This window comes from Excalfactoria chinensis, chromosome 6, assembly GCF_039878825.1.
Source record: "Excalfactoria chinensis isolate bCotChi1 chromosome 6, bCotChi1.hap2, whole genome shotgun sequence".
NCBI classification, from domain to species: domain Eukaryota; kingdom Metazoa; phylum Chordata; class Aves; order Galliformes; family Phasianidae; genus Excalfactoria; species Excalfactoria chinensis.
In genome coordinates, this window is record NC_092830.1 from 32804121 (window position 1) to 32829500 (window position 25380).

Sequence of the window (25380 nt, forward strand, 5' to 3'; positions counted from 1 at the left end):
TCAGGGAGAAGTTCTGGTTTATTCTGCTCTTCCCCCTCCATAGGATGCACAGCAGCTGAGACTCTGGGTGTGCTGGTGTCAGTTGGGAAGAGTCAGCTGACAGCTTTACTTCCTCCTCCTAGAAGCAAAGACTGTGCAAAGTGAAGTTTTTGTTCAGACCTTCTCATCTTACTGCCTTTCTGTTCTTGGATTGGTGTGAAACCATGACTGATGCTTCCTGTTGACTTGCTGGGAGATGCTCCTCCCAAAGGCAGCACTTGGCAATTGCAGTACAGTTCCTTCCTGAGGGGGGAAAAAAGGTACTCCCTGCCTTACTGATTGCCTTTGTGGTTTCTGTGCTGTAAAATCTCACCAGATCTCCACTACGCTTGCAAAAACAAAGGTAGATGGTGAACAAAGCCAAAAGCTTACAAAGGGAAGCAGGATTAGCAACCAATCCTTCTGGTTGCAGTTTTGTTAATTAAGTTAGTCCTTCAAGGCAAAATGTGTGTCATTTCTAATGCTGTCATCCTCGTGGTTTGGGTTGCTGGGATAAACCGGTTTCCCTATTTCTTTTGTAGGCAAATACTGGAGGGGGATGCTCTGAACAAGAGCAATGTGATGCTGAGTAACCTGGGGAGGAGCAGCACAGGATGTCTGTAGAATCTCTGGGGAGACTCCAAAGATGGGACCACAGTGCTTTCCTGAGCTGCACTGCACAGCATGTGGTGTTGCTGGCAGGAAAGCAGCTACGGAGCAGCACAGGATTCCCTCCTTACCTAATTCCCTCCTTACTCCACTATGGTCTGCAGGGAAAAGCAGTATGGCAGTGTTACAGGCTTGTAGGATCACCACAGGGACACCAGCTCCAGCAGAGGAAATGCTTTGATCTCAGTATTTCCAAACACAGGAGTGGCTGACTCCTTATTTATTTATTTGAAGCTACTTTTATATGACACTGAAGCTTCATTATAGTTTCCTCAATTTCAGGATGACTAGTTGGGGAGCAGTCAGCATATTGCACTGAGACAGCTTTTCCTTGAAGCTGAAAGCTTCCATCTACTGTAGTTTACCACACCTTAAACTGGTTCCACTACTAATATTTTGCCACTTAAGATGGCAGCCAGTGCTGAAAGCAGGAGACAGACCTGTCTTGTGCTGGTGTGGTGTTGACCTATTCCAGGTTACAAAGGTGAAGGTCCTGTGGGCAACAACTCAGTTCTTCAGTCCCTCAAACATAATACACTGCTGCTTGTCCCATCTTGGCCCCCTCACATACCCCTTCAAACTACCAGGTATCTGCTCCAGCTGGTTCTACTTCCAGTCTCATCATGTTTTTGTTTCAGGATCAAGGAAGCCAGGGCATTGGCAGCAACGTACTTTTCTCTACCTTGATTTGGGAAGCAGCTGAATCATCCAGGCTGCCAACCTAGATGTCAAGTGCTTGCCTTTATCTTCCAGGAAACTCTGATTAGGGAAATAGAAACATTTCTGAGAATGAGGGAAAGACAAGATGTATCGAGCAACTGCAACGGGGTTGTGTTTAACACAGCAAACTGCAACTTGAGCATTCAGTAAGAAGCTGGTACAGTTTGATAATGGGCAGCTGTAATAACAAACATAAACCTCACTCACAGAGATGTAATGACATTAATTTGCTTCAAAGTGGGGTGCCAGAGCTTATATAGCTTGTTTAGTTACTATGACAACTCAGTTGATGAATGTGTTACCTTCAGATTGGTAGGTTTTGATTTATTGTGGATTGTTTTGCTTTGATCCCATGGTGTTTGCTTTAGCCAGTCTTACGATGATGTTTGGTTTTTAAATGAGGGGAGGTGTGAGTTATCATTGTAGTATCAATTAATGCTTACCAACAGTATTGGACTCCCCTGGGGTTTGTTTTCACTCTTACTGAAATAGGATTAATAGAGAAAAGGGCTTTTAGAGAATTTAACTGTAGCACAGTAGCTGCACTAGTTAAAGCTTTTGAAGGAGACCAACACATCATTCCTTGTGGGAGGCAGGCTGGACTGTAAGCCTGTTCCTCCTAAGCCTCTGCACAACATCCCAGAGTGGCCAGGAGGTGGTATGCAGGGAAAAGGAACAGGACAAGCCTTTCCCTTAGTGCCTTCCCAGCTTGGGAATGCTGAACCCAACGTGATTTTTTCTTCCTGCATCTTCTTTTGGCTGCTGCTGGTGGTGTTTGGCCTGATAACTCATTGCCCACTTTAATTGCTGAGACTTTATTTGCTTTATAGATAAGAACAGAACTGAGGTTTCCATGAGTCTATCTGCAGCTATCCTTGAATTCTACTCCAAGGGTCAGTGGTCAGCTTACAGCCCAGCAGTAAAGGTAGATTACCCCTCTGCCAAACTTATTATGTTTCACATGTCCTTCTGGACATACATTCCACCTGTTTTTACATCCAGTGTTGTTAGCAAAGAGAGCTGACATCTGCTATTGCTGCACAGATCATCAAGCTAATAATCTTTACACTACATCTCAAAAGACACTTTTTGCTTGGATCAGCAGCCAACCTGGAGAAATGGAGACTCCTCATTGTTTGCTGTGAAGTTACAGGAATTCTCCTGGGTTTCAGTGGAAAAAACACAAATGAAATGTAAAAAGCTTTCTGTGAAGAACCAGCTTGGCTTTCCCCAAGGGACTCCTGCTAGTAATGCCTTTACAATTGCATTCCTTGACTGCAATGTGTCAAGAGCTACAGCAACAGTAGTCAAGTAATAAAATTTTGTATCAAATGATCAGTCTTTTAATCAAGAAACCAATCACATGAGGAGGTATACAAAGCACAGTTTGAGATGAACACAGTGTTAGAACATTATTCTCTGATACAAATAACCCTTACAGCGTTGTGTGCATGTACCCCTCTGTGGGGTAGGGCCTGCAAAACCATTTTGCAAAGTCTGCCTGTTTATCCACCACAGTGTCATACCCCAGTTCTGGTTTGTGTGCCCCCACAGCTTCATGATTTGTTCAGTCACTGATATTGATTGAATTTGTTGAGAGATTCAGAATCCACTTTAAGTAGAGCCCACAATTAAGATACTAAAGCCAATCCCTAAATTCCTCTGTTGTAGAATAATACTGTTTCTTCTGTAGATGACGCGATTTCTGCTTCAAGTTCTTCTCGTTTTATCTGAAATGTACAAAAACAGAATGAACACCATCATATCCTGGTGAGTCCTCATTACTGTACTGAACTTTGCACAAGCCAAAGCACTGCATTCAGAAACAGGAGTAAAATGGAATTTGTGTTTCTTTGTTTTGGTATTCATGGGTCTCTTTTTTCTTCTCTGACATTTCTAGATATACAAACATAAAAGAGGAAATGTGTTTTATTTAAGGCTAGAGGTACTCCCAAGATCTAAACAGAGCACTAGTGAAGTCTTTGCTGACTGTATTTGGGTGATTCACTCAGGAGATTTTCCATCATCCACTGAGCAATTAGGAAACTCAAGGAGAAACAACCAGCCATATTTTCAGCACATCATTTCTTATCAATCCCCTCACTTACATCTCTGGTTTACCTTTCTTGCCGCAACAAGTTAAGAAACCCCTAAAAATAATAAGACACCAGTATTTTTAGGCTGATAAGAAAAAACACTGGAAATCACAAGAGCCCCATCCATGACCTTCTGAGAACATGCACAGCACTCTAAGGGAGAGGAAACTCAGAAAGAAAACCCAAGCTCTTCTCTTACTTGTCCTTTTCCAAGCCCCAAGGTCCCAAAGCCCAGTTCCTCCCTTTAAAACCTGTCAGCAGGTTCCCCCAGGAATGGGTTACACTTCACAGTTCAGTAAGGCAGGCTGAAGAGATGTTACCCGAGTTGGTTTACCTCTCTGACTAGTGCTGACTTCTAATGAAAACAAAGATTAACATCTCAACCCTCGCTATCTCCAATAGGATTGAAAACAGTGCTAGGAGAGCCTTGAGTGTAATCTGCAAGGCAGCTCTCCTGACCTCCCTTGCTTCAGGCTGTTGTGCAGTTGATATATTTACACTTTTCAGATGAAATTTAAGCAACATACAAGCAACCTTGGCACAGCAAGTCCTGTAAGTCTCTGCGTGGTATACAGGCAGCCTCTCTGCTGCCTCCTTTTAGATGCACTAACCATCTAAACCCTACAGATTTTTGTTATATGGCCTTAAGACCAGTGGCTGGAACTACAAAGTGACTATTTAATAATCCTAATTTGAAAGGACTTACCTCACCACACTGTGGGAACATCCCAAATGAAGCTGGTAACATCCCTGCCAGTACTGCTGTTATCAGAAGCATCTTCATTGAAGCCAAAGCACGTGGAGTTCTTGCAGTGTTTGCTCTGCCAAAGACATTGAAGAGATAAATACCTCTTTGGCCTTGAAAAATAACATGACAGTGAGAAAAAGGTGCTATTTTAGCAGCTAAACTGTAGAAGAGTGATAACCTGGGTTGATGATTCCTAAACACGTAATCTAATTGCCTATGTTCTTATTCCTAACTTCTTGTTTGTTCCCTTTGCTTTGTATTCAATCACAGCATTTTGCAGGCCTTAAATAACAATATAAGATTAAGGAAGTAACCAGCAAGATCAAAATGACAGAACAAGAGAAGGTTCATTCACGTCTTAAAGTGCTTCAGTCCTTTGATGAAGATTTTTCTTGGAATGCCCTCGTTCCTTTCAGACTTGCTTCCTTTTGGCAATGCCACCTTGCCTGGTGCAATGTTATTACTCAACATATTTAATTTACCAAGCATTTTTATTCACATCTTCTGATAATAGAAGCCCATTAACTTAACACAGAGGACAGAGAATTTATCTAGGCCACAGCCTGATGGGAGAGCAGACAAATGGGAGAACAAAGGAAATGCTCATAGTTACATCTTCCTGCAAACCATCACAACGCAGATGCTGACGTAACAAGGCTCACTGATTTATCCAAATTAATCACTATCTGAACAGAAACCTCCTGCTTAGTCCTCCAAGGCAATTAGTATCCCAGAACCAAAAGAAAAAGTGGGCAAGCAGTAACAACCAGACTAAACATCAGAACACCGCTGAGCAAGCACACCCAGCTCTTTTGAAATACCTCTTACCTTTCCACAAAGTGCATAAGTGCAGCTGGCAGGAAGAACGTTGTCCCAAACAAGATTCCTCTTGATACCGCTGTTTCTTTAACAGCCTTCAGGAAGAGAATAAAAAAAACCTCATTAAAGCAGCATTCTCTATGGCCTCAAATACTGCATGTTTCTGTATTTTTTGCCTGCTACTCTGCAATTTCAAGCAGTAGGGATAAGGATCATTTGTTAGAGAATTTCTTAAATGGAAACTAAACTGCTACATACAGGAAAGACATACAGTCACATACTGTATGTGACTGAAACTCCTTCACAATGCTGCATTGAGTTCTCCAGTTCAGATCTGCTTACTATTTATTTTAAAGCTGTGCTGAACTGTTTCTGACTGGTCATGGCCCATGTGCATCCTAACTATCTTGTGTGAAATATTCTCTCTCCAGCTCTTCACAGATCCTTATACTTACTTAACTTTTTCCTCCCCTCTAATGCAGCTGCATAGATAAGGAAGGCCAATGACAGCACATAAATATGAATCCTTTTTTAGTTTCTATGGATATTGATGATTAAGGAAGAGATAAAATACAGAACCAGCATGGTCAGCAACTGGAGTTTGAGCATAAAATGACTATCAAATTGCAGATCAAGAAATTACCCCTTTAGAGGCAGAGCCTTTAAACAATATTCCTGCTCTGGAAGACGTGTGTACTATTGACTACGCAGTGCTTTTCTTTGAGGTTTCCTATCAGAAGAAGAAATTTGAGGAGTCTTGCCTCCTTCTGAGGCGACGTGGAAAACAGAAAAGCCTCTGCTAGTGTTCTGTGGTTTACCTCTGGTGCTTGCTATATTGGCTTGGGGAAGTTGCCAATCCTTGAAGACACAAGACAAATGCCAACCTGGTTCCAGAGACCTAGCCCAGGCCCAGGCCAAGTTTCAGTAGCTGATACAGGATTTCTCAGTTTAGTACAGCAAACTGCATCGACTCTCACCATAATTTTAGCTCTAAGCAGGAAATGAAAGGTAAGTGGCCTCCCACATCTTGCCTACCTTCTCACCAGCCTTCTGTGACACTCCTAAAACTTTGCCATTCCTGTCCATCACTTCAATTCCATTCTCAAATTCTGGGCTTCTCACCGCTACCACAGTAAAAGCGCTCATCAAGCCTGCAGAGTTAAAAAGGATTTTGCTTTAAAAGATCCACCGAGGCCATCTTGATAACCATATTCATAACTGTGTATATTTCACGTTTCCAGTTCAACAGTTCACAAACAACCTGGCTGCTTAGGAAGAGACTGACCCATAAAATCTAATTGACCTAATTCTTGTTTCAGAAGCTTGAGCAGAACGTTAAGGCATCATTCCCAAAAGGTGCCTTGACATTATGGACAAAGATGTTCCATTATGCCACTGCGTGTCTCAGTCACATCTCACAAAGCCCCAGATGGATCCTAGATGAGAATGTTTGGGTCTCCTCCAGATCCAGCACTACAAGATGCCTGAAAACATCCATCCCACAGCCAGCCGTTGAAAACACAAGCCTAAACTACCGGCACTTTTAAAGGCTGTATTGAACAGGAGCTGGCAATCTATGCTGTTTTCTTTTCTAGACTAAGATCTAGGCACAACAGGACGGTCTGCCAAACCAATCTTGTTTGAAATAGATTCCTCCCTTTTTTGTTTTTGGCAGAGCTGTTCAATAAAGACATCAGTGTAAAACATGGCACTCTCCAAATGCTGGACTAATAATAATCAATTATCTTCAGGTTTCTCTCTATATCTAAGAAAAGGGAAGCGCATTTTAAGAAGGAGTCTCATTACCTCACAAAGTTAATATTATTCTTGTGTAACAACTCTTATTCAGTACACTGCCAGCAGTTACATAGGCAGCAGCAGCTCCAGCCTGAGTAAGAAACTATGCCAGTGCACAGCTAGAGCTGTGCTGCACTCTGGTGTCACCCATGTGCCACAACAGGTCATGCCAGCTCCAGTGCTACTGCACTGATCCCTCCTGGCAGACCTGTTAGACTCGGGGATAATATCTGAGTTCATCCAGGAAAACAAAAAGTCAGCTGCATCCCTGTATCGCGTTACAGAAATAGTTCTATGTCACACGTACAAGAACCAGAAAATTGCTCTGCACTTCTAGAACTGACAACCAGCAAGCATCAAATAAAGGTTGCTGCAGTGACCAGTATCAACTCCCGCACAGAAGGGACAGTACCCAGCAAAGGCAGTCAGAGAAGGTGGGTAATAGACAGCATGACTACATCCATGCAAGGGCAAGACCGAGGCAGCAAACAGCCCTCAGATCTGCTACGTAACGTGCAATTCCTTTTTACTCACCAAAAAGAGGAGCAGGTAGAAGCCTTTTGACAATTAGATGTGTTATTGGAGTCTTCAGTGTGTACCGGTCCATAAAGACAAAAGGCAAAGCCTAAGGCATTGGGATAAAACAAGTACTTTCTATTAGAAAGAATGTACAGTTTTTCAGTATGTGCAACAGCCTATGAAAATAATTCTGCAGCTTTGTACTTAGATATAGATATAAAACTAAGCAAATGATGGGATTTAATATTTCAACAACGTAGACATGCTTCCTAGTGACTAAAGGTTTCTGTGATCACACATTCTATAAGAAAAGTCTATAAAACATTGGTGCTTAAGGGACAGTAGTACTAACACAGAGACTCTGATTTGCCAGCTGTTTAGAGTGCGACAGTTATCTTTGACAGCACCACATTAGACAGCAACTACAGTAACATGGAGTTACTCTGTGTTCATGAATTCTGGTCACTTTGTCTCAGCACTCATTCTCTAATACCACAAAAAATAAATTAAGAAGGACATCACAGGAAGCAACAGAGGAAGCTGAGTAAGACTTGGCTGATGGATGAAAATTCTTATTCTCGGTTGTTCTTGGGGAAGACATCAGAATAGAGCATTACAGGGCAATTGTGAAGGATTGTGGCAGTGCGGTTATCTCAGGGCCTACTCCTTCTCAGGAGAGATTATCCAGAAAGCAATCATCAAACAAACACATACACCTAAAACTGCTGCATAGGAAACAGCTCCCACACCAAACAAGACTTGCTTTTGGCGAAGCGAGTTCTCCTAAGGACAGAAGAAACATAACTACATAAGTACACTTGCAAATCACATTCAAAGTGGTCTTGTGCAATGAAGATGATCCCAAAAATAAAAATAAATACGTACTTCATCCTTAGTTGTACCATTTCCATTTAATAGGGTGAATCCTGTGGTGTATGCGTGAAATGCAAACTGCAGAAAGAAAAGAGGTTATAAGCAAAAATGAATTTGGAACAGAGGCAGGAAGACTTGTAAATGTAGAAAGAGGCAATTACCTGACAAAGAAAAATTTGTTTTGCCTGCAGCTGAAGTGACGAAGAAATGACCTAAGAGGAAAAACCCCACAAGAAAGTCAGCTTGATTAATCTTGGAGTTGTTGGAGAGCAGAGGTTGGCTACAGCACAAAGTGTGCTGCTGTGTGACCATTCGTGGCAGTGCCAAAGGCTCCAGTCAGTGCCAGAAGCCATTTAACATGATTTTAGGCTAACAGATGTAACATATCCACTTTGTCTACCCAACATAAAACACAGGAATTAAAACACTGTGCAAATATATATATGTATTTGAATGAGATGCTTTCTTATTCGAAATAAAAACTGTATTTGTGCCTGCGAAGTTTAAAAAGAATAAGTTAAATACTACTGAGGTAATTAATGAAGTGAAGGAGTTGGGTTCTGATAGGTTTTATTTGTGTAACTACTTGATGTAACTGGTCTCACATTAATGTTTTAGTAATTTCTTCCCAACTTCTCCAAATCAGGCAGTGAATGAGAACTTCAGACCTTTCTTGAGGTCTCACCAAGCTATGAGTGTGAAACACCCGCAAAGAAAATGCAGCTGAGAAGCCCAAAACTTCTCATTCCCTTTCCTCAAGGCCTTAGCTCTGGAAAACATAAGCCAAGTGGTGCACCATTACTTCTCATGGCTACTTACCAACGGAAGAGTTACAGGCAGGAAAGCTAAAAAGAAAGAAACCTTCATTTTAGTAAGTGCTGTGAGTCCAGGCTGATGGTTTTTAAGCAGAAAATTTCCCCTCCCCCTCTAGTTTCAGCTGTCAATAAAACACTTGTTCACAAAATAGATTTAAAAAAATAGCAATAATCTTTGCTATAGATTTAATTCTAATATTTGTCTCCCCTCCCTCATTCAAGAAATGAAAAGTATCTGGTCTTGGCTGATAGCTAAAAGGAGTCCCCATGAACTCCACTCACAACAACCATTAGGAAACTGTATGACCAACAGACTGTATGACTGCTCAAAGAGACACTGGCAACAGAGGCTGCCACAGCTGTGAGTGCTTATAGAAGGATATTTGCTTTCAAACAGGCCATAGGAATAAGTAAATCTTCAAAAGATAAGAGAGAGCAACTAACAGGAGTAATAGTCCACTTGTTTCCCATACAGAGAAGAGCACCACTGTGTGGTATCAGAGGGGATATTTACTATCTGCCATTCCCCGCTGATGCTTCAGTTACATGCCTCTCTGCAGGGAGCTCACCTGGAGGTCTGAAGAAAACAGGAATTACCTTGCCTGTATCAGGATGTACACTGGCCTTAGAAGAAACAAAACAAAAAAGATTAGACCATCTGTTCCATGCTTAAATAAGAAAGAAAACAGATTTCTAAGTCATGTGGAAACTTACCAGGCTCAGCAGGAAGGCTCGTTTTGTCTAAATAATTTGAGAATCAGGTTAGTAATCAACCTTCTGAAAAGTGCGACCGAAATCTTGTTTCTAAGCTTATGATATAATTTGTTCCTGATAACTCCCTGTTATGTAGTTTGTATACGTTCACACCCCTTTAATTATTTTACCCTAACATCTCTCCCCGCATACTTTACTGAATATAGTTTAGTCACATCTCATGTGCTATTAATACTAAACACACACTATGACAGAACAGCAAGTAAGCTTTAAATAAGCCAGTAGGCATTTAAAACAGAAAACAACAACACTTAAATACACCTAAAAGCCTGAAGACTCATTATTAAGACTTCAGCTTTTCTGCGATCACAGAATATTTCAGTTCTCCTTTCAGACTCTGACACTCAAGGTACAAAATGCCATACGGGTACAGCTGTACAGTTTACAGTTGTAAAGGGTTTTCTTGTGTTATCCCTTGCTGTTGAATCTCAGTATTCTGTCTTATCTTACACTAAGATCAATTATTTCAACCATGAAAAAAATACATATCTATTTCCTACCAGCTATCCTCCAAAATACCTGATGATTCTGTCTGGGCTCACTCTGGGTCTCTTCACTGTATTCTAATAATAACCGGGCTTTTCTTATTTCATCCTGTATTAGAGGAAAACAAACAATCAGAAAAAAATAACTCAGATTTCAATAGTCTGAAGCACAACACACCAGCTGTGACACTGTGAACACAAACCTGTAATATGAAGCAAGTGTACCCATCCCTCACTAGCACAACAAGAGCAAGAACGCAATATGGTGATAAAACTCCACTGCCAGCCCTTAAATGAGGTCTGGGAAGGGGTGGATCCTGGCTCCAGTCCTTCCAGTCACTCAGCTGCACTGCATGCACCTGAGCTCCCCTGGGCTGGCCCTGCCTTCCCACCAGGTGCTCAATCACTGCTTCAAGCCATGACTTAGCACTTCTGTCATATATTTATCATACAAGTATTCAATTTCCTCCGTCACCTCTAACACAGGTGGATCTACAGAAGGACATTGTTTCTGCTACCCAACCTGAACCTCCCTGGCACAACCTGAGGCCATCATCTCTCACCTTCCTGCTGTTAGCTGGGAGCAGAGGCAGACCCCTGCCTCACCAAAACCTCCTTGCAGGGAAATAGAGTGCAGTGAGATCTCCCCTGAGCCATTCAGCCATCCCAGTTCCCTCAGCCGCTCCCCATAAGATCTGAGTTCCAGATCCTCACAGCTCTGCTGCCCATCCCCAAACACACCGCAGGGTCCCGATGTCTCTGTTGCAGCGAGGGGCCCAGCACTGAGCGCAGCACTGAGGTGCAGCCCTACCAGTGCCGGCACAGAGGGACGGTCACCGCAACACCCCGCAAACACGACAGAACGGCGCTGCGGGCCTCACCGCGGACTTGAGGAGGTGCAGGGGGTCCAACACGTCCGCCCACAGAAGAAGCCTCTGCCAAAAAGACTGCAGGAGACACGCTGTTTAGGGTGACGCCGTTAAGGGCGCCGTGCCCGTTCCGAGCAGCTCCGCGGCCGCTCCCTCTCCCTCCCCGCCCGGTTCCGTCCCGCCGCCTCACCGGGCCCTCTGTCCTCCAAAGCCGCAGGTTGGCGTCCATGGAGCCGCGGCACCGGAAGGCGCTGCCGGGGGACGGTCCGTTCGCTGCACGCTCCGCCCGGCCCCGGCCCCGCTAAGGCAGGAGTTCCGGGGCTGCGGAGGGAGCGGCTGCTCCGGGCGAGCTGTCCTTCTGAGTAAGTGTGAGCACGGCGTAAAGCAGCAAGGCTGCTAGCAACACCCGCGTGTCAAAAGGAAGCAAGCTAAGGGAGCGATACAGCCAGGTGAAGAACGGTCTGTGCCAGCCATGAGGTTTCACGTACAGCTGCAGGGTTCCTTGGGGGTTTATACCAAACTAAAATGCCGGTGCTGCAGAAGTATTTGCACGTACCCAGAACAGCCTTTCCCACTAACTCAGCAGGCACCCAGAGATGCCAGGCATGTTTTCCCTTCCTTTCACTTACATTGCAACACTGACTCTCTACTAGGGGGCTGCTTTTGGAACAGGCTCCTTTACCAGCTGGTTCCTTTACACTTATCTTCTGCCCACCCCTCACAAGGGGAGATGCTGAGAAACTTGATGAGAATCATTTCAGTTCCTCCAGTCTGTCAGCAGCAGCACGCCGCCCTTCCCCTCACAGCACTCGCCACCACTGTTCTGGTTGCATCCCCCCTCCCCTACACACATGAAGCCAGCACAGCTGGCTGCTGCTTGCTGCAAATAAAGGCACCAAAATGCAACGCCAGGCTTTTCAGAAGAGAGATGATATGAGAAGCAGAAAGAAAGCAAAGCAAGACGGCAAGTCAGCACTAGGATTTATTGATGGCACCACAGACACAGGTATGCTACATTCCAACTGGCCTTTACATCTTCTGCAGGCAGATTCAAGCAGATAAGCAAGGCTTTAAATGAAGGAAGAATGTTATCAAGCTCCACTAAGCACAGTAGTGGAGTGTAAATTTTCAATGTCCCAAACAGAATGCAAGCTCATCATGCTTAACACTCCTGCGTTAGGGGAACACTAACTAAAAGAACACAGCAGAAGGCAACTTATTCATCCACTTGTCACGTCCCAGTTACAGACATTCATAAAACTTCGCTTGCTAAAGGGGAAAAATAAAGCTTTATTTTTACCTCATCTGTTTTTTTCTTTTCAAAAAGGCAAGAGAGTCAATAAGTATTTCAGCATTTAATTATTATTATTATTTTAAAACATGAGGAAATGAGAACCTTTCTTCTTCCATAATCACAGCCACTTAACGTCTTCAGCGCACGGTCACTAAGTTTCATCTGCATTTGAGTGTTTATGTATGCACTTTCTCAAAATACTCTTTAGAAGCCTCCGGACTTGGTTTGATCTGTCAAGAAGAAAGAAGTTGTTACTGTATGCTGTAACTGTGATATCAAAGTTATGGGCTTGATGTTTTAGCCAAGAAACAAATATACTCCATTAAAAACACTAAGTTATTTCTGCTTCTGCACTTGGCTGGAAGATGTATGAGCTGCCAAGCAGGGCATGAAGCAAGTAACAATAAATCCATACACAACCGTTAGAAAGTACAAAGTGTGCATTCTAAAAAGAAAGTCAGTGAATTTCTTCACAGAAATCACATTTGGAATCACACAAATAGACTGAATTGGTCCAACCAGTGAAAGCCTCAGGCTTAGAAAGGTAGGAAGAGATTCATTCCAGCACTTCATATTAAAGCAGTTCTTATCCCCTGGGATACACAAGAACATGCCAGGGTCTATATTTAGAAGTGATATTTAGCAGACACTTACTGTAGGGGAATCTGGAGTCCAGTTTGCTGGGCAAACCTCTCCATGTGTTTCCACATACTGGAATGCTTTCACCAAGCGAAGGGTCTCTTCCACACTGCGACCGACAGGGAGATCATTGATACTCAGATGCTTGATGACCCCATTTGGATCAATGATGAAGAGACCTCTGCAATTGAGTGAAAATTTCAGAAATGCAGATCATATTTAAAGATCAAAACTAAGACACAGATGAACAGTTTCAGTATTGCAGTTAGATCCACACATCAGGCTTAGGAGAAGCAATATTGCATTTGATATACTGTTAGTACACTGATCAAAAGCTAAGAGCCTATGAACTGGTATGGTATTGTGAAATTATGCAATACACAGCAAGACTATTACGACAGCAAGATGTATAAGAAAGATAGAACTGAATTTATTCTGTGTTTCAAAGCTGAGAGCTAGAATCCTTCTTATGTCTCTCTATATGAAAATCCAAAGGTATTGAATGAAAAGCTGCTTACGCATTAAGCTATTCATTTCTTTATATATAAGTCATTGTGGAAATTAAAGAACAAATTAGTAGGTTGAGATTTGGAAACAAACATCTCAAGTTCTTTTTCAGCACAGAAGCTTCTGTTTTGAAGGGAAAAAAAACAGCACAGATCAGGGCAACCCAGAACAACAATAATCAATACTGACTCAACATTAAATCAGAATATTGAGCAGCCTTCTGTGGACTTTTGCCACTCTTTCCTTGGAAAAAAACCAAATGAAACATTTCCCTCCATACCTCCACGGCACAGAAGAGCCTGCACCTGGACACTAAGAATACAGGATTACTTTGGGGATTATATCCAGCGTAAACCTTTTGATGCAAAGAGATGAAGAATCTGGATGTCTAGTAGTATTTCCATGGAGTAAAAAGCATCCAGGATAACTAAGTGTGACTGTAATGGCCTCTAGAACTACAGCTCTACAAGCCTCTCACTCGCAAATTAAGGCACTCTCTTCCCCTTTCAGGAAAAGAGGAAAAAATTAAAACATTATGAAAAGTATAGAAATTAAAAGTATAGAAATAGTAATTCTTCTTTCCAGCTCTCCTTCTCCTTCCTCAGAACAGAGCGGCTAGCAATTGTCTGCATGCATCCTCAGAGAGGTCTGGAAAATTCTCAACTTGGCCATAATAGACACATGCCCTTTTCCTGGGATGAGATTCAGCAGCAAGTCCACAGAAGTCCCACCTTTCAGTGTTCATGTGATCTCTGTACAGTTTCCCTTGGAGGAAACTGCATCATCAGCAGTCATTCATTACCTCAGTGCAATGCCAGGTCCTTCTAGCAGAACGCCATAATCACGGGAGATTTGTTTTGTGAGGTCTGACAGGACTGGAATATTCATCTTGCCCAAACCGCCACTCTAGAGAAAAGAGCAAGATTCCATTTTGTTACTCGGTGCTGTTTAGGATTAACCCGGAGACTAGATTCACTGCTCTCATAAACAGGGCTTCTAACAAACATGCCAGGTACGTCAGAGTTCTGCTGCTCTCTGTATGCAGTGCATGCATTCTCCCCCAAAACAGTTTAAATACTATTTGGAGAGTCAACCGTGATCGCTTTGATTTTTGCAACACGCTGGAACAGCGAGAGAGATAAGCTCCGTTATCCTTGAAATGGGACAGGCATTTGTTAGCTCTTCTATTCCAGCCGTCATCAGCGAATCATTGTGTAATCTGCCACTTAGACCCTGATCTTGCAAATGCTTGCCTTCAACAGAACTCTCATGTGCAGGCAGATATCAAAGGAGCCAAAGCTTTAACTCCTCTGAGTGTCAGTTTCCCATCCACACCGTTATGGAATTCCTTCCACCCTGCAGGATGTTTTGCTAGGCATGCATGAAAGAAGGCATGAGTGGTGCATGCTGAACTACTTCCCCACAAAGCAACAAAAGCAGCCTGTGATCGCATTTCAGAACTACAGCAGAACATGCAGAAGATTAAATACTCTTGATTTCTTCAGCCAAACCACATTAAGTCGAGCATTACCCTCCTATGTTATCAAGGAAGAGCCATGTACCTGGAGGCAGACCAGTTCAATTGTGATAAGCACTAGTGGGGGCTGCTGTCCCCGTGGCCACACTGATTACAACACACTCTCCTGTGACACCTCTGTCTACAACTAACTTGGGTACTGAGATGCTTTACGTTATCAAAAGCATGGAATCTCATTCATTCTTCTTCTCAGGAGTGGAAAGAAAACAAACCAAGGAGGGAAGCTGCCAGGAGCCGTCCCATCCGTACCTTGCGCGGGGTGTTTATCCAGGCCAGGTGGCAGAAGTGGGAGTCCACAGAAACAGCCACCACCTCGCAGTTCACATCGCGGAACTCATTCGCTTTGTTACTGAAAGCCACAATCTCCGTGGGGCACACAAAGGTGCTGGGTGGGAAGAGAAAGTCAGCTGTAACGATTCAACGAGTTTTTGAGGTAGGTTTTACAGAAGGCACTCACGGAGCTGTTTCTGGGCACCAGAGCAACCGCATCTTTACTTTAGCTTACATTTTGAGCCTTTTATTTCCCGGTTTGCTGCACTCAAAGCAACAGCAGCATTAGCGGGCAAGGCAGCTCCCAGCCGCTGCCGGCACTGAGCTATTTCGGCACCGAAGCCCGCAGGCTGCGGGTTAAACCCTCCCACGCCCGGCAGAGCTCAGCAGAACCGCCCGCGGTGCGGCCCCAGCAAAGCAGCGTGAGGAGCGCCTGACAGGGTTAAACCCGCACTCACAAATCCAGAGGGTAGAAGAAGAGCACGAGGTATTTCCCCTTGAAATCATCCAGGGTCAGTTCCTTGAACTCCCCATTGACAACGGCCGTGCCTTTAAAGAACGGGGCGTGCTGCGTGACGGCCGGGGCGAGCCGCGAGGCGCCTGCGGGGACACATAACGCAATGCGGGCCGCCGCCCCCGCGCTGCCACCCCAGGGCACAACGCGGCAGGGCCGGCCCGCCCTTACCCAGCGTGAGCCGGCGGCGGGCGCACAGCAGCGGCTGCGCCGTCAGCGTCCTCCCGGCGGCGGGCACCTGCGGGGACACGAGGCTCAGCGCCGGCCGGAGCCACGCGCTCGTTCCCGCCTTCCCGCCCTCACTCACCGCGCGGCGCAGCAGCCCCCTCAGAGCGGCGGCCATCTTGAGCGCGGCGCAGCAGGCGGGGCCGGGCGGCGGGCAGGGGACGTGAGGGACAGAAGGAGGGACAGGAGGAGGGACGAAGGCGGTGCTAGGCTGTGACCCGCCCCCAGGCTGCGGGGTTCGCCCTCGGTTAGCGCTGAGTCCCGGGGCAGGAGGCGTGGAGGTGGTTCTCTCGGTGGCCGCGCTCGCTTGAGGGTGCTAGAGCGCGGTGCGGTATGAGCTGGTACTCACTGGTACACACCAAAGCAGAGGAAAAAACGTGGCTTGCGCTGCTGGACCTCGGAAACCTCACAGATATAACGTTTTAAAATGCATTAGGCTCTTACTTTACTGATTTCGTGGTCACGTTATTGACCTTTAGTCAAGAAAACCGCAGTGCTCTGCATCTAGCAGATGGCGGCCACACAGAGAAGTGTGTGGGTTGTGAGAGGGACCACACCTGACTCACATAAAGCTTCCAGCCAACCTGCCTTAATATCGGCATTTAAAAATATCCATGGCCTTTTACCAAGGAGAGATGTCACCCTGTGAACTAGTGAGAAGCCACCAGCAGCTGGGGACAAGACCAAAGCAACTAAAGTGACATGAGAAAGCTACTGGTAGCTGTGTGGGTTCTGCATTTGTGGCTCTGATAGAAGTAACTTATTCCTGGACCAATCCAGCTCAAGCTGTCTAGTGGCCTGTGTCACAGTCAGCTCTCTGAGCCTTCAGACGAGGGAAGTTGCACACAGCTTACTTGTTCTGACTAGCCATTAGCCAGAATCAGCTCTCTAAGAGGCCCAGGAATCGTTTGAGACAGTTGGCGTCGTTCAGAAGCACGTCAGGGAGCTTCCTGAACATTTAACATCATGGACCAACCAGCCTCAAAAACTGCCAAGGAGAGCAACCAGAATAATAATATCTACTAATAGGGGCACAGAGATACTGGGTGAAGACGGCAGTATCCAAAAGGAAGTGATGAAGATGGAGATGTTAGGGATAGTAGGGAAGATGAACTGTTTCTATAGCCATCCTGAAATGAGGAAGAAAAGGAAAATGCAAAGACTTAAGGATGCAGATATTCCAGGGTTAACCACCACAGCAGTCTTAACAGCTTCCTGCATCCACCGATTTCCTTGAATTCAAACATGCATCACTATTGCTTTTGATGTGCAGCTGTTCCCTTCAGGCTTAAGATCTAACAAAGCTCTGCACATGCATTTGATAATGTGGGCATAGATATGTGCCAGTTTTGTCACTAAAACAGCAGATTCTGATGTCCTCAGATGTCCCTTTTTTTCCTTTTGGCATTTTCTAGATGTGTTTGAGATAGAAGCTCAGTTTTGATGAGGAAAGACTGCCTGAAAGCACTATCAGGACAAAACCCTGTTGAGAACATCACTGGCAGTGCAAGGATCTTCAGGTTCCTGGTGCAATATCTGAAAACATATCAAATTAGGGGTCAGCTGTGTTGTAGTCTGCAGCCTTTGGAGCCTCCAGGAAGAGCAGTGGATGAAGAGAGCAAAAGCAGTTGTTGAGAACTACGTCTGCTGTAGAGTTTTGGGAGATTTTAGTGCTACTGCTGAGATACCACAAGGGCTTCGAGCAGAGCAGCAAGCAGTGGAGCTAGGAAAGGTATATCTACAGAGCAATAACTGATGGCAAAGAGCAGCAAAATAGCAACAGGCACTTACTGGGCCAGCTCCTTAAACAGCCATACAGAGCGTCACATCTGCATTCACATCTACTGAAACGGTACCCCCCTTCACATCAAGACAGGAGCTCTCCCAACAAGGCTGGGCAGCAGACTGCAAGGTAAGGATACAGCTGGGTGTAGAGAAAAGCGATGGCAGATAATCAGTTCTAAATTACCCCCAAAAAAGGGTGATGGTCACAGCCCAGTTAAAAATAGAAAGATTTGCTTATCTGTCCTAAGGACCAGAGTTCACTAAATACTTCAACAAAATAGATCTCTAGGTAGAGATTGCCTTTCTGTGGCAGCTAGCCCTTAAATGAGGTTAGAGAGGGGTGAAAACCTGTAGTCACACAGGTAATTTTCTTTCACCTGTGCTCCCAGGGCTCTCTGTCCCTTCACCAGGTGCTCAATCATTGGTTCAGGCTGTGACTTAGCAATTCCCATGCACCTGGCTAAAGCGGTTCTTTTCCCTCAGCTGCAGGCGCTGTATTGTAGCAGCAAAAATAAGGGACTATTGCTAGGATTTCCTGAGGATGGTTGTCTCACTAACAGATGATTATTCACAATTTCTAAGTTGATATATTCTAAAATTGTGTTTTCCCCCCTCCCCGGAAAGCTGTATTTGTTTAAAACTCTTTGTTTAAACACTTGGCATGCAGGTGGGGAAATATTGCTCATGCTTTGTTATGAAGGCAGCATAATTAAGTTTCCAAGAGTTCTAGGCAATATCTTAAGCTACTGCCATCTAGCACAAGGGGTTATTTTCCATTTTGCTTTTTACTGGGCATCCCAGGAAAAGGATTTGAAGATGGACTTTTTCTTTGCCAAAGTGTGCCTGGCAAAAGAGTTGTTCCTTTTTCTCTGCAGCAGTGCTGATGCAGGCTGGAGCAGCTGCTAAACCTGGTTCTTCTTGCCATCTGTAGTTCAGAATAAATTTACTAAGCGGTGTCATATGCACATCTGTCTCAGCATCTTGTTGGTTTTCTGCTTTGCCGTGTCGCCGTGCACTTCTAAAATCACAGCGTTACTGAGATTATGTTATGGAAAAAAAAAAAAGACCAGGGAAACCACAGGGCCTGGCCTCATCTCATCCTGCAGTGATGGACCGCTGGTTCATAGCGGTGCAGCACAAGGTCAGCAGCGAAGGGACATGTTAGTTTTGAAGGATTCAAATCTTAAAACACAATTCTAACACATCTGAAGTTGATGAAAGACTTTCCATAGACTTCAGCAGGCTTGAGGAGAGAGATTTGTATCATTGCAAGGTGCCGAGCAGTGGATAAGGCACTGGAATGAATAATGGCATATGTAAATTATTGTGTTTAGTATGACACCTGCCTGCCTGCTCTTGCTTTAAGCCCTTTTCCCTATCTGGGAATAATTAAATTTGCCTTTCTGTTAAAATATACATATATAAATTGCAATCTGTTGATAAAAAATACTGGATAATACGTGTATGTTGTTATTATTGTTTTGTGAGGTTAGTTTTTAAAGAGCTTTTTGAACGTTTGTTTTTAACAAAAGAAGCATCAGTGGAAAAGTAACTTCTCTCTAAACTTGATGAATGGAATAAAGAAATCCCTTAACAGATCTTCTGCTTCTAAAGGCCATGAAACATCAAATTCTGTGCTGACTATGGGATGTGTACTGCTTGTTTAAAGTCTGCTCATCTTCCAGATGATTATTTTATTCCATATGCTTAAATGCTGTCGCAGTCATTTATCTTCTACTTTGAAGAAACAGTTAATTGAAAAAACAAACAAACACCAAAAAACCACCCAACATTTGGAAATGGAGAGAAACTACAGGGACATAAACATTTTCATGTAAATTAAAGCAAAAAGTTGGGTCTGAGAAAATGATGCATCACCCCATGGCTGTTGGTAGATGGCAGCCTCTGTCCTTATGCTAAAGGGCTCTGTAAAAGGTCACAGCTGCCCATAAATGCTCTCATGGGCCTGTGTGTCCCCACCTGCTGATACAGCATCTTGGTGGGAGGTGAAAAAAATTGTATTTCAAATGCAATCTAGCTAAGAGGTAATCGTGAGCAAGCTTTACTGCATTAATTATGTATTGTAACATGGAGTTGGGTGATAGCCTCTGTTAGGGTATGTTTACAATTGATAAGCACAGGCAAGCCCCTTTTTGACATCTGATTCACCCGGGACCTTATCCTGGTACGCCCAGCAGGCTGCACTGAGGCCGAGCTCTTTTTCTCTGGTGGTAGGAGAGAACTGGGTGTGTTGCTGCTGTGCTTCTGGCAGGAGCTGCATGAGCCCACCCTGTCGATGACTCATCCCTTAGAGTGGCTCAGAATATCACACTCTGCTTTGCTGCTTTCCTATCCTTATTACGCTGATGCATTTGGGTCTCACACGGCGTTGGCATTTCATTTACAAACCTCTCTTCTTCCATAAAAGAAAGATGGCTGCCAGCCCCGCTTTAGCCTGGTGTTCAGCACTCAAAAAGTGGTTTCCCGAGCCTTTATTGAATGGCTTCAAATGAAAGGTGTTTTGTTTAAAAGCTGAATCACCGCAGTAAGCACTATAGAAAGCACATTTTTAACTTTAACAGGCAATTTTTTTTTGTAGCCTCTTCTTTCATTTTCTTTAAAAATTGGCTGTTTCTGCATCCAACTCCAATTAGATTTTTACTCTTTGCACCTCACAAATGCTGTATTAGGATCTTTAGACCTGAAAAGAAGACCTGAGTTTATTACCTGCCATGCTGTCTTTTAGTCTATTCTTTCATATTTGAGCACCAAAGTTTGCAACAGTGGATAAAATAAAATAAACAGAACAAACTCATAGGTTTCCTGATAACAAGCAGTTCATTTTCCCCTCCGACTGCTCACTAAACCAGGCGTAGCATAGCCTGAATTAAAAGTGTTGTTGGAAGAAAAAAATGAAATAAGTAAATGTACCTCTTTCTAATCTTTTTGTTGTTGTTTTTGTGAACTAGGTGTTCAAGATGACACAAGAATGAAGATTCAGCTATAAGAAAGTCATAAGGTAAGATTCTAAATGTTACAGTGAGTTTTGAAAATCCCAGTGTATGGACTTCAGGTCAAGTAGGCCTGTGCAGTGACAATTGATCTGTTAATCCATAGGGAGTGTGAAAGGGGCCGTCCCTCAGAACCCTGTGCTTCAGCACAGCCTTGTGTTATGTTCGGGCTTTAAAGGCTGGCGTAGGAAATGGAGATGCAGGAGGACTGTCTGTCTTGCTTTGTTATTCAAAGTAGGCATTGAGATAGCGAACACAACTCCTTCACGTTTTAGGGCACCGAGGTATCTCAGATGTATTGGAAACAGGTTTTATTTTCTTAAACACTAAAAGAATCATTAAGAAGACCCGCTCCATTGTTCTTACTGATAAGCCCAAAGTTAAAACTGCTGCCCTCTGTATAGTTGTGTTACTCTGACAAACGTGTTTCTGTAAAACTTCAGCAGTCCATTAGAAGAGCTCAGCTTTCTACTGCCTGCGCTCAGCCACATTTAAGTTCAGTGTCTGCTTCTCATCTTCTTCAGAGCAAAGTCATCCAGCTTGGTGTCAGTAACCGCTCGGGCAGCAGCACAACATTCTGTTTTGTTGCTGTCCCTGTTTCTGAAAGGACTGTAACTGTGCCTTTGGGTTCTGGAACGCAAAGTACTTAAGAGCTGTGCCAATTCTGAATACCAAGTAGCTTGTGGGATCTCCAAGCACCATATAGACCTTTTGTGACTCTTTTGATCATTCTACTACTTACCCCCCTTCAGGAACTAAACAAACATTCACAAAATATTCAGGACAACATCAGCACTCTGAAGTCATCCTTCTGTTTCATAGGGCAGCACCGCAGATGACTGTGCGTAGCACTGAAACACAGAGATGTAGCTACAGATACTAGATAAAAGAGGAACAGTGGAGTCCTCCGATGTATGTGCTGCTTTTCAAGTGCTTAGTCACCCAAACTTAAGATCTGTAAGTGCCTTTCTTCCTGTGGGGACCTATATAAATGTTATGCACTAGACCCAAGCAGTGTTCCCTGTGCAGTAAGGCCCTCCCCACTGAATAACCTGGTCCTGGGATGTGCAAGCACATCAACATCCCGCTGCTACCAGCAGAAGTTATGTTTGCTGATATACATTGTAGGAAGCAATGTGTAAGATGAGAATATTCCTTTTTCCCTTTGGAGACGGGGGTTGTCTGTTACATTAAAAATGTTGTATGAAATAAAAGATGGAGCTGAGTCTTCCGGTGCCAGTCAGACTGGCATCCAGTGCTGGTGTTGCCCTTTTGATGACCATCAGTGGAAGGCTGCAGTGATGTGAAATACACTTATAACCCAAGCATAATTTGCTCTGCTTACAAGTGAGCATCGGTCCTTGCACAGAAGTGGTCAAACAACATGCAGGGCAGATACCCTTTAGGAACCTCATTTCTATGCTCAGGCTCTGGTTTCCAGGAAGCAATTTTTCCCTCAAGAATTATTTAATCAGAGAAAAATCTTCCGGTACTTAGAGACACAACTGCTGCTGTATAGAAATGGGCATTACAGAGGAAGTAGCCACAACATGGCGTGCCTACCAGACAGGGAGCATTTGCTGAAACAAAGTAGGAAGAATGGGGAATATGGTGCACAGCAGCATCCTGGCTAAAACAGTAGCAAGGTTTCCCACCTTTGACAGTCACAGAAAGAAGGCGTGAATTGTAGCTATACTGTCCTCACGTCCAAGGTATCGTTTATTCAGTGCGTTTATTGTTTATATTGTTAATTTGTTATTTGTTTCTGTGTTGATAAAATACATTCAGTAGCAGTTTGCAAGTCCTGCCATGGCAAATCAGTTCTGTCTGGCTGTAGTAAGAAAGATGATCAGTGAAAAAAAAAAAAAAAGAAAGAAAAGAAGAGATAAAAGCAGGGAGAAAAAAATAAGTGCCGTCTATGTGCCCCTAACAAGAAACTGCATGTTTAGTCCATTTATTCTGCATGGATTTAATCAATGCAATGCTGATGGGGGAAGTGTTGGTGAGTGCGATGGGTGGTTTTTATTCCGCTTGCTCTGCCTGACCTGCTGAACGTTCTATCGATCCGCCTTGTTGCCAGGAAAACCAGAATCCTGCTGACACGAGCATCTGTCTCGTACGGGCAGGAGATTTATGTTGTAGCCTAGCGTTTAAAAACAACTTTCCCCCAGATGGCTGATGTCTCGAGCAACCTCTTACGGGGATGAAAGCCCCAAAAGCGCGGCCGAACAGCCGTGCAGGGGAACGCGGCACGGTCCGGCCGAGCTCCGCGCCGCTGGGTGGCGCCCGGCACCCGGCCGAGCTCCGCGCCTCGCCCCCGCCTGCCCGCGGAGCTCCGCGCCCCGCCGCGCTGCGCCCCGCGGAGCTCCCCCCGCCCTGGGGAACTCCCCCGGGGCTGCCCCCGGCCGGACCGCGGATCCGGCCCCCGGTCAGCACGTCCCGGCGTTCCCGGCTCCGGCGACGGGGATGGCGCCTGCGCGGGGCTGCGGGGCCGCTCGGCGGTGCCACACCCCCGGGGGAGGGAGGCAGGAGAACCCGAGCCCTCAAACCGCCGGGGAGGCAGCGGGGCGGAGGATGGAGTAGCGGGGCGAGGCGCCGAGGGAGCAGATAGCGTGGGGAGCGCCGCCTCCGCCCGGCTGAAGCTCTGCGGGCGGAGGAAAGAGAGGAAGGGATCATGCGAGGGGGGCTAGCGCGCTAGGGGCAGGAGCGGATGGTCGCCCGGAGGCTCCGCACCTAGGGAGCGTGACGTCCTGCTGCCGTGCCGCCGCTACCTACGCTGCCCGAGCTCGTCAATGGAGCTGGAAAACATCGTTGCTAACACCGTCTTGCTGAAAGCCAGGGAAGGTGAGAGAGCGGCGGGAGGGAATCGGAGCATCCCCGGCACGGGCGGCCCTCCGGCCCCGGGGTGCGGGAGGTGGGGGCTGAGCGCCGGTCCCAGTGGCGGCTGTCGGTGTCCATGTGGTGGAGCTGGTGCTGGAAAAGGCTCCTCTGAACCGGAGCCTCGCTTCCAAGGAAAAGATCGATTTCCCCCCTGCTGCGAGGAGGTTTGGGAAAGGAAGCGAGCGAGGTTGCGGAGATTACAACATTCGCCCATCTCTTCCTTCCCTCTTCCCGCTGCCCCCCCCCCCCCCCCCCCCCCCCAAATCTGGTCCCACAGATTGTGCTATTTCAGCGTCTATTGTTAAAGGTCAGCTGCAGATGCATTCATTCAAAAGGGCTTAGCAAATCTGCAAATAGCTTTCCGCGATGTGATGTGACCAGCGGGATCGTATCGCTTCAATGTACAGTCATTGCCTTATTCGGCGTTATTAGGTGATACCATGTTGCCGCAAACATGCCCATTGTTGAGAGCCGCCTGTCCCCGGCCCGCCCCGCACGGAGCCGGGGCTGAGCTCGGAGCTGCGGGCGCCCTGCGCTGCCCGAGAGATGTTCCGGGACCGCGGGAGCCGCCGGCACGCCACAACCGCTCCGTACACCTGAAAAACGCGCCGGGATCGCGGCTGCACAGCGGCGATGGGCGCCCTCTGACAGCCCTCCGCAAAAGCCGCCAGCCCCGTAACGAAGCCCAGCCGCTTAAGGCTGCTTCCCTCCCGCCGCTACTCGTGGGAGCGGGTGTCCCCGGGCGCTGCCAGTACCCGGGGGTCGGAGGGGGGCAGCCTCTGGGCCCGGCAGCATCCCCCGGCTGCGGGCAGCGCCACGCACCAGCGTCTGACGCTTGTAGCATCACTGCCAAGGTGAGCGCTTTCTGCCGCCTCTAGCCCTTTTTTTTTTTCCCCCTGCTTCATTTTTACATCTTTTGCTCGTTGAAATTAGCGTTTTTTGTGTTTGTTTGGTTTTTCTTTTGTTTTGTTTTTTTGTTTTGTTTTTTTTGTTTGTTTGTTTTTTTTCCCCACACAGCTTTTGTTGCAACTTTTATTCCCTGAAAGCACTTTTGATTGAGTGTCTGGATGCAGTAAAACCTGCAACCCAGATTTTTTCACTCTTGAGCAGCAGTGGGGTGGCCGTCAGGTTTGAGGCTGGAGATGTACAAGTGAAGCAGTGTTGGTTTCGTACAAGAGTGTTCCAGTGGTGTTCTCCTGGAGTGTTCCCTTCGCTGGGAAAAATAGTTCAAATGGTATAACAGTGTTTATATAACTCATGGGGTGTTGAACTTGTGAGGCTTAGCTAAAGAGTAAAGTCCTGAGATTCTTCAGAAAAAATCTCTGCTATAAATAATAAGGGCAAAGGTATTTTTCCATGGAGCCGACTGGTGGGTTGTAACTCTGCCTTCTCATAGGTAATTACCGTCTAATGTTGTCAGTGCTGTTTAGGACACAATTGTTCCTACCAGCAGTACAGTACTGGCTTAGATTTCAGAAGACTTTAGGAATATTTTAAAGGACTGGTATTAATTACA

General features: G+C 45.4%; 3 protein-coding genes across 3 annotated transcripts in view; 1 reads left to right on the forward strand and 2 right to left on the reverse strand.

The window, feature by feature from the left end:
* Positions 1-2724: 2724 nt before the first annotated feature.
* SFXN4 (sideroflexin 4) lies at positions 2725-11485 on the reverse strand. Its single transcript, XM_072340449.1, has 14 exons — positions 11393-11485; positions 11215-11280; positions 10368-10442; positions 9789-9815; positions 9644-9698; positions 9079-9104; positions 8421-8471; positions 8272-8337; positions 8101-8169; positions 7402-7492; positions 6106-6221; positions 5080-5165; positions 4210-4324; positions 2725-3137 (listed from the first exon to the last, which is right to left on the reverse strand). Exons 1-14 carry the CDS (start codon positions 11429-11431, stop codon positions 3060-3062), a joined length of 960 nt encoding a protein of 319 aa, XP_072196550.1. The 5' UTR covers positions 11432-11485; the 3' UTR covers positions 2725-3059.
* Positions 11486-12166: 681 nt separating this feature from the next.
* On the reverse strand, positions 12167-16361 carry PRDX3 (peroxiredoxin 3). The gene is made up of 7 exons (XM_072340450.1): positions 16271-16361; positions 16135-16201; positions 15908-16049; positions 15429-15564; positions 14445-14548; positions 13151-13316; positions 12167-12726 (listed from the first exon to the last, which is right to left on the reverse strand). Exons 1-7 carry the CDS (start codon positions 16304-16306, stop codon positions 12673-12675), a joined length of 705 nt encoding a protein of 234 aa, XP_072196551.1. The 5' UTR covers positions 16307-16361; the 3' UTR covers positions 12167-12672.
* Positions 16362-23502: 7141 nt separating this feature from the next.
* Positions 23503-25380, forward strand: part of GRK5 (G protein-coupled receptor kinase 5) — a 157984-nt gene continuing 156106 nt past the window's right edge. The window contains exon 1 of the mRNA XM_072339932.1: positions 23503-23828. Within this exon, the coding sequence (XP_072196033.1) occupies positions 23777-23828 (52 nt within the window). The 5' untranslated portion in view covers positions 23503-23776. The remainder of the gene's footprint in view (positions 23829-25380) is intronic.